This window comes from Oryzias melastigma, linkage group LG22 (assembly GCF_002922805.2).
Source record: "Oryzias melastigma strain HK-1 linkage group LG22, ASM292280v2, whole genome shotgun sequence".
NCBI lineage: Eukaryota > Metazoa > Chordata > Actinopteri > Beloniformes > Adrianichthyidae > Oryzias > Oryzias melastigma.
Genome location: NC_050533.1, coordinates 18,061,555 through 18,071,104, shown reverse-complemented (window position 1 = coordinate 18,071,104; position 9,550 = coordinate 18,061,555). Strand labels below are relative to the sequence as shown.

The following is a 9,550-nucleotide window of genomic DNA, read 5'->3' as shown; positions in this document are numbered from 1 at the left end:
TCCTTTAGGATAACTCCTACTCCATTTCTCTTCCCATCTCCACCATGACAGAACAACTTGAACCCTGCTCCTAAACTTCTAGCCTTGCAACCTTTCCACCTGGTCTCCTGGACACACTTTCTCCTCTGCATCATGTCCACTAACTCTCTACCCTTTCCTGTCGTAGTTCCAACATTCAAAGTCCCAACTCTCAGTCCAACACTAGTGACTTTCCTCTTCTCTCTCTTCCTACGAACCTGCCTTCCTCCTCTCCTTCTTCCACCAACAGTAGTCCAATTTCCACCGGCACCCTGTCGGTGAACAGCACCGATGGCGGTCGTTGTTAACCCGGGCCTCGACCGATCCGGTATGGATTTCGTAGGTCTGATTCACATATTTGATTTGGCAAAGATTTTACGTCTGATGCCCTTCCTGACACAACCCTCTGTATTTATCCGGGCTTGGGACCGGCACAACGAGACCCTGGCTCGGGCCCCCCCCGTGGCTACAAACTTGCGAGTTAAATAACTAATTCATTTTAACTAATTACCTTTTGGATTGTATTCACTTACTCTTAAAAGTTACTTTTTAAGAGATAAGCTAATGCCTTATACACAGGCAGAATATAGTACACACTGGGTATGCAGCTGGCTCATTAGCTTAAATTTGATCATGCTTACCTTCCACAGAGATGTTGGCTGCTGTCTTGTCTGTGCCACAGTCACATTCATAATGGCCTTGATTGCTCTGCGACACTTTCTTCAGAACCAGAAACCTGCTAGTGCCCTCTGACCTTATGGCCACCGTCTTGGAGGCAATCAGTTCCTTTTTGTCATGATACCAGATGACGGGGACGTCTTTACTGAGTTCACACTGCAGTGTCACCTCTTCTTTTTCAGTGGCTGTGTAATCCTGGAGCTTCACCACAAAGATGGCGTCACCCTCTGGAGCAGGATGACATTCAGGAGTCAGTCATTTTCAGTTTCCTTCATGGTTTGGTGCTTCCTGCTTTACACAAACCTGAGCACTGTTTCACTGTCAGAAATACTTGATACTTAAGTCTTTATAGGATTTAAAGCTTTTTTTATTTAACTTTGCAAACAAACACATTTAACATTTACATTTAAAATAAGCTTTTTCGAAGAAAATATTGACTAACAAATGTACAACTCCTAAAAGAATGACTGTGAGAAAAAAGATGGGAACAAAAAAAATGTTACCTATGACTGTCAGTTTGGCTGTGGAGTAAAATCCTTTGGCCTCTGCCTTTATCTGGCAAGTATCATCTACAGACAATGACCTCATTTCTAGAGAGTGTTTCCTTCCTTCTGCATATGTGAGAACTGTTCGACTCACATGGAGTTTGACTTCATTTCGGTACCAAACCACCGGCACATTCTCATGACTCAGCTCGATATCAAAGCGGACAGTGTTACCTTCCTTCACTGTTTGGTCCTGAAGTGACTGAACAAAACTGAGCCTCATGCCTGGAATACACCAATCAGTGCACACAACAGTTCAGTGCCGAGAACCACTTTAAAGCCAAAAACATGTAAAGCCACACAGATGCAGAAAGAGCAAAAGCCTGGGGGTTCTGGATGGCACTAACCTTCAACACTCAGCTGAGCTGTGGACCTTTGCCCCAAAACTTCTATTGTGTACTCAGATTCATCTTCAAATGCACAGCCGTTGATGATCAGCATGTGTTTCTTTCCATCATCTATTATTTCATATTTAGGGCTTGGGGTGACAACCTCTGCCCCCTTGAACCACATCACCTTTAGCACCTCCTTGGTGAATGTGCATTCAAACTTAGCCTGTTTCTTCTCAGGCACAGAAATGTCCTTCAACACGTCAACAAAGCCCATTTCGATTTCTGTTAGGTGCGAATAATTGTTTAGTCATTTTCCTAAGAGTGTGCAAATGGAAGTCTCCACTTATGCAAAAGAAACAAATCATGCTTGTTCTCTATTTGCCAAGACAAGCAAAGACAGGGTCTGGCACCAGGAGCAGGAAAACTGAGCGAAGCTCTCTGGAGACATATTCCTACCTTTGACGGTGAGCATGGCGCTTGTGATGGCATTCAGAGCCTGATAAGAGACTTCCCCAGCCTGGTCCAGCTGCACATTCTTTAAGGTGAGGAAACGTTTGCTGCCCTCCGCTTTGATGTCACACGTCTGTAGAACAAAGTCCAAAAAAAAAAATAATGGTGTTTGGGCTCCCTGTAACTATTTGTCTTTTTTTCTTTAGAAATTTCAATAATTTTCTTTCCATGAAAGTTTTTTTTTTCTTTTGACAAATTGCAGAGTGAATATCCAAAAGTCTCACTGGAGATCTGGTCAGGACTTGGCCTCTCAGTTTCCATTCCCCAACAACATCCTCTTCAGATATTTCAGTATCAAACTTGGCCTCTTCCTTTTCTACAACTTCAACACTGGAGAGTGGTTTCAGGATCTCAGCCTCACGTTCTAAAAGAGCAGATTGAGCCAGAAAGTTGAGAGAAAACCAAAGTTCTGGATGTCACTAACATCAGTTTTTAAGGTTCCCATTTTCATAAACCAACCTCCAAGTGTAAGTTTGGCAGTATATCTACGATCTTCAACCTCAATGGTGTAGTCTGCTACATCATCAGGCTGGCAACTATTGATGGTGAGAGCCATATCTCTTCCATCTTTTTTAATCTCTACTTTGTCAGAAGGAGTGAGCTCATTTTCTCCTTTGAACCATTTCCAGTTGGGAGTGTCTTTGAACAGCTCACATTTGAACGTGGCTTTTGCCTTCGGCTTTACATGCTGATCTCTCAGAGGCTTCACAAGCCAGTCTTTGATGATCTCTGCAGATGAAACACTCAGGTTTTTAGTAAAGACATTTCCATTATCTTCACATCAAAATAGTGCAGCTCACACAAGCACATTAGATGAACTGCCATATTTGGTGCAAACCAAACTAAAAAGGTACATCTGTCTCTGATTGGCACAATGGAAGTCTGACTTTTGGATGGAGTAAGTTATTGATAGACTGTCTTTAATGTTTGAATGCTTACCAATTATTTTCACATCAGTTGTTGTCTTGACATCTTCCTGGCTCTCCACCTCACAAGTGTATTTCCCAGCATCCTCTTCTGTGGAATTCTGGATTGTCACAGCATGCTGCATGCCGATTACATTAATGGCCACTTTTCCAGCTTTTTTCTTAAGGACTTCACCATTCCGCTTCCAGATGACATCTCTCTCTTTGTTTAACTCACAGGTTAGATACATCGGTTGACCTTTCATACACGACGTCTCTGGTTCCAGGTCTTTTACCCATTTCACGGGCAGCTCTGTGCAAACAGACACACTCTTTTAGGAGATCAGCATTTTCAGCACAAAAACAAATGAATATTATTTACTGATTCCTTACAGTGGCATGGTACACCTAAGTATATGAAATCCATTGTGCTTGTAAAAACTTTAAGTGAGACAAACATTGTAGTTTACCTTCAACTATTAGCTTGGCAGTGCATGATATCTCTTTGCCAGCATTCTTGGCCACACAGGTATATTCACCAGTGTCCGAAAGCTGGACATCAATGATGTTCAACTTGCGATCTTTCCCATCAGATGTAAACTTGTGTTTGGGACTTTCACGCAAGTTGGTGCCATCTTTCATCCATGAAGTGATGGCGGTGGACGGAGACACCTCACACTCAAACACAGCAGAAGACCCTATAGACTCAGCCTCCTGCAACACGATGTCTTTAAGCTTCTTGGTGAACTTCAAGGGCACAGGTTTCAAGGCAAATTTAATTGGCTCCTCGGGAGGTGAAGGCCCTTTTCCACCAGGCCTTTGGCCCCGTCCCCTGCCACCATCTCCAGGAGATGGAGTTTGCCTTGCTGCAACATCAGACAAAGATAACTCGTACAACTGGTTGTCGATACGAGGGTGAGAAAAGAACTGGAAGGACACAAATCTGTTTCAAATATAAAGTTACCCATTTTTCAGGGTCAGAAGATTACAGTATATTGGAATGAGTCAAGGTTCAGAATTCTGCCTAATGAATCAGAAGCAGAATCTTGTAAAGATTTAGAAACAACAACAATAACAGTAACAACATGGAAAAACAAAACCCACAGACCACACTAAGATGGGAAGCTAACCACTTTACTACAGCTTTGAAATGGTAGTGTTGGGTTACAATGTACTTGAACTGGCTGTTTTCAGTAAAATATGGCCTAAGTGTTCTTGGGCTTTAGCAAGAAAGGCAGGTTTACCACAAGATATTTTTTGCAGTGAAATTTGTTGATCCTCAAAGGGATGAACATTTTTTGTACTTTTTTTGTATCAACTGAATCTTCCCTCGGAATAGTCTCTGTGATCAAGACTATAGTGTACTGAACGTTTGTGTTTCTAGTCTTTAGGAGGAAGCTGAACATTCTGAAGGTAACCCGGAAAGTGGGGAAGGACACACAAACATAAAGAACTCAGTTGACTTGAAGGGACTTGAAGCGGCAATCCACTGCTTTGAAGGAGATTTTACCAATAGCCATGCTTTAAAGGGGAACATGTTTGACATATACATTAAGTCCTCATGCTTACGGAGAATTCACAGGCATTTACTTGCCTGAATGATTAAGTTGCTCAGTCAAAATGAGAGTGACAAGCTAATGTAAGTTAGATGACTAAAGGCTCCAATATCAAAAACTTCTGTGGAATGCAACATCAATTGTGTTGGAAAGCAAGCCAAAAATATGCATGCATGTGAAGAACAGAATGGTTTAAGATGTTTCAAATGTTACTTAGTGCAAAGAAAAAGACATACACACAGATTCTGAGATTAGTTAGTGAATCCTCACCCCCAAATCCTCTGCCTCTGCCTTTTGATGGCTCTTCTGAAGGTTTTCCCTCTGAATAAAAGACAATAAAATGACTTTAAAGGCTGTGATAAAGCTCTGTGGGCAGAAGTATTCCCAAAACAAAGAAGACAGATTTTTGTTGAAATGATAGGGCGACATCTCATTCCACACCTCCAAAAAGACAAGATATCCAGCATGTATGACCATATTAACAGTAATAGTATTGATGATGATGATGATATAAGAGAGACAACAAGTATGATTAAAATAACCAGGTAGAATGATGTTTGCTCTGATGACAATCATAGAATGACTCAGGACCTGACAACAACAACCACATGGGTGACAGACAAAATATACAAGAGGATCAAAGGATTACAAATTGGTGAAATGGGGATTAGATGGGTCATCTGAGATGGGATGAACGGACTCTGGACGCCAAAGGTTCCAGATTCACCATATTCCGAGCTCACCTCTTTTTGGACCAGGCATGCCGGGAGCTTGGAGGACCCCGTCCTCTCTTTCCCCTTCCCAATCCTCTGCGGGAACCAGGTCCCAGCCCCACATCTCTTCTGTCTCACAGTCTTTTTCCTCAGCAACTATCTTGTCTACTTCCTCCTCTGGCTGAGTAGACACTCGGCTGATCTGCACGACCTTTGGGGAAATTTCTTTTGCCAGAGGGATCCTCTGGGGAACTAGATCTTCCTTTTCTGGGGGCTTCATATGAACCTTGTTGAGTGAACTAGATTTAGGTGAAATGGGCTTGGAAAGTCCTTTAACCTTTTTTGGCTCCAGCCTCTCTTCCGTGGAGACGTGCTCCAAGTCTTCTGGGTCATACTTATCAAAAGTAGAGGATATTAGTGTCTCTAGTTCAACAATTTCCAGCTGCTCCACGGGTTTTGTGGACATTAAAGAGAAAATTTCTTTAATTCCAAAAGTATCAGTCTCTGTCTTTTGGAACTCTACATTTGAATCTTTTTCTGCAATCATGTCTTTCTCTCTTGAAAGACAGGCTCTAGGGTCTGGAAGTGTTGTGCCTTTTTTTTCCAGGGATGTTTCTTTTTTGCAAGCTGATTTCTTTTTGACATCCTGAGGATCCTTCAGGCTTTTGGTGTCTTCAGCTTTTGGAAGCTGATCTGGCACCTCAGTGTCCAAGATTTTGTGGTTCTTCTCAGATGCTTCTTTTGTTTCTGTGACTTTAGTAAAAGGCTTCAATACAACCTGCTCCCCTTGCTTTTCGGTCATGAAAACTAGCGTATGCTCTATATCTAGAAGTTCCTGGCCAGCTGCTTTAGTTCCTTTCCCCATAAGTGTTTGATCAATGCTTCTCTTTTGCTGTATTTCTAACTGGGACTTGTTGACTTTCTGAACTTTGTCTGGACTGGTTCCAAGTGCATCAGAATTTTCAGTCTTTTCAATCGCAACAGAGGCTTGACGTAAGATTGGGGAAAGACCAGTTTTAAAAGAACTACACTCATAATCAGTCTTTAATTGAACCTCTTGCTTTGACTTTGTTAATTTATTTGTTTCTTGTTTTTGAGAATTTATAAAAGCTTTCAGCCTCACTGCTTCTTGTTCTTCACTCTTCTTTGGTACAGTATTTACCATATTTTTGCCATTTGCCTTCAATTCTCTCTCCTGCTGGACTTTATAACTTCTTGTCCATTTGAATTTCTCACTAACTTCAAGCTGTTCAGCTATTTTAACAAAACCAAGTTCAGCTGAGCCCACGGCTGAGGGGAGGACTCTAGATGTTGTTTCAAGTGTTATTCTCTCATGGTCCTGTCTATCCTGCAGCTCTGAAGCAATCAGTTTGGCTTCAGCTTCCTTTGTCACTTCAGCTTGTTGACCCAAAACATTTTTATCAAGCTCTTGGGGTTTTGTATGTACTTGATGCTGTTGAAGTGTCTGATGTTTATCTTGTTCTGGTTTCTCTATCTCAAATGTGTTGGGTTTTACAGACTCTTTTTGTTTATCAGCAGCTGGAGGTAAAGTCAATTTCTGCGTGTTTACTCTGGGAACTTCAGTCTTTTTCTTCTGCTTTTGTTGAAGGGTTTTTTTCAATCCTCCTTCCGCATTTTTATGTAAAACTTCAAGCGTTTCTGTGCTCTTAAGATGGCACAGTTGCCTTGCCTCTTGTACTGCTGTGAAGACTCGTTCTGGTCTTTCAAATGTCATTATTGCTCCATCTTCAAGCTTGTGAAGTTCTTGAGCTGTTAATTCTCGGTCAGTAGTTCTCTCCACTTCTACTCTGTGAGCTAGCCCTTGCTTCTCACGCTCTGTAGGCTTTGCAGGCACTTTCTTTAATTGAACAACTTGTAGTTGTGGTTCTTTCTCTTTGGGTAAAATAATGAACGTGTTTTTTATCTTTGGTGACATTGATGTGTTGTCCTCCAAAACAGGGATCTCATCTGTTTGCTTAAGAGCCGACGCTGTTTTTGAGGGAGCAAGTGCACCTTTAACCATTCAAGAACAAACACGAAATACCTTTCTATGGTCACAACATAAAGATCAAATACAAAAAAACACACAAACACAACATTAATCTTACATACATTTCCTAAAAAATATGGCCTTTTATATACATGACTTTTTAATAAAGATATAAATTGTCTAAAATGGTATATACCTTTAGTAGGCCCAGGAGCTGAAACTGGTTCCTTATCTGCAACATTTAAAAAGGATCACTGTAAGCATACATATTCCGAAAGGAAATGCCTGTTACAGCCAAAGGAGGGGCACTTTTTGAAAAAGAGGCATTTAAGCATGAAGATGAGGCAGGTCAGGTAAACATGAAGAAAACATAAATGACACTGAAACTGTGAATTACCTTCAGGTGAAGAGATTCTCTCTGATACAAGAGAAGCTTCAGCCTTAACGGCTTCTTCAAAGGGTTTCTTCTCCAATGGTGCAACTTCAGCTAAAAGAACACCAACTACATTACAGCCACATTTAAACATGTGCTCACTGAACAGTTAAACACAGCTGACAATGGATTGTAACCTAGTGTTGTTGTGAGCCAACGGAATACAGTTACATGGGACAAAGAGAGAGGACAATTATCATGACAAACACATGAAACTACCTGCTGCAGAAGTAATATGTTCTGCTGGTGCCTTTTGTGTTGGGGTGGATGCTTTCTGTTCATCAGCAGTGGTCACTTAGGAGTACAAGACATAAAGGTAAAGACCAATTACACAGTGTAAAGATAAGTGACAGAACTTTTAATTAAAAGCCACCCCCCAAAAAGTGTACTTTGTGCCTTTTTCAGAAACCTAACGAAATAAAAGCAAAGTCCATTAAAAAAAAAACTACCTGGAAGAAGAGTAACTTTTTCTGTAGAAATTGCAGGGAATAAAGGCTTTTGCCCAGAGGGTGTGCTCTTCTCTGGAGAAAATAATTAAGATCAGTCATGCAAAGATCAAAAGAGTAGCTGCACATACATAACATGAAACAAAAGAAGAGAAGAGATTGTAAATTACAGGCCAACCAGAGCAACATCTGAATATCACCCATCCAAGACTTAATCACAGCAATTTACACAACAGGACGAGACACTACCTTCAGGAGAGGAAACCATTTGTGAAGCAGTGGGAGAAAGAGTGGATGACGATTTTAGAAGTGAAGCAGTCGGTTTCTTCTTGGGGGCAGATTCTTTTTGATAGTAAGATGTCCAAGTCATGACAAAGAAACCAAGAAGTTTTGGTTTTTTTTTAATATAGGGACACACACTTCAAACAAACAATTCAGAAACAACAAAAATCTGAACCAAGTTATATAACACAGGTTAAATAAATGTAAGAAAAAATAAGAACATTTCATGAAATTTAGTGGGTACAAACTAGAAAGATTACCTCTAGGAGCTGCAGCTTTAGGTGGAGGAGGGGATTGCTTTGCTTCTGGTTCAGGCTTCTCCTCTGGGGGAGGAACTTTGCAAACAAGAGATGCTAATGTCATGACCAGGACAACTATGTTGGTAGGTAGGAGTGAAAAAAAAAGATGATTTGGACATGAGAGTTTCCAAATGACACTAAGTAGAAGATTGAGAAAAGAGTCTAAAAGACAAGTATTTTCCAACAGACATGTAAGAAAGACATTGCTAAAAGCGGCACTATGTGGGCTATTGCATTTCCATGAGCAATGTCCACATGATGAAGCCTGCCCTGCAGCCTGCTGTGAGGGTAATGTATGTAGATTTTTAAAACTGACACCCATCTCTCCAGAACCCAACTGTGATTTATTGGGTTGTTCAGAGAAAACTCCACAGGCCATCCAATAACTTGGCTGTGATATTTAAAGACCCACTTCGTTTTTAAAGGTTCCAGTTAAATTTTTTTCATAATGGATTATTTATATTGAGAAAAGTATGCTTAAAATTACATTTTAGGCATTCTTTATTCAAATTGTTGTGCATCAGTAGCAGAGAAAAAAAATAATGTTTGAAAAAGATCGTATTTGTGGCTTAGAAAATATGCAGGATGGGTCACAAAGCTTCCTGCTCTGCTCCATTCTGATGCATCCTCTTGCAGACAAACAGATCCATGAATGTCTTTGCTTTCCTCATCTGAGCTGGAATCTGGATTAAAACTGTTGGCCTGGATAACTCCAATATTCCTCTTCAGCTTTGTTGCACCGCTAATGTTTGCTTGGAGCTGTGAGGGGCTGTAAATCATGGGAAGTGGGGGAAGGCTTCCTCCACACCAAAAGTCTGTCCACAACTTAGAGAAAACTTTTTT

The 9,550-nt window shown here is 40.9% G+C and overlaps 1 protein-coding gene across 1 annotated transcript in view; it reads right to left on the bottom strand.

Moving 5' to 3' along the window:
* The window catches only part of ttn.1 (titin, tandem duplicate 1), a gene marked incomplete in the record, with an annotated part of 209,359 nt that overhangs the window by 125,609 nt on the left and 74,200 nt on the right, over window positions 1-9,550 (bottom strand). Inside the window, 5 exon segments of the mRNA XM_036209999.1 lie at window positions 660-923; window positions 2,030-2,156; window positions 2,308-2,447; window positions 2,543-2,812; window positions 3,023-3,301. Of these exon segments, the coding sequence (XP_036065892.1) occupies window positions 660-923; window positions 2,030-2,156; window positions 2,308-2,447; window positions 2,543-2,812; window positions 3,023-3,301 (1,080 nt within the window).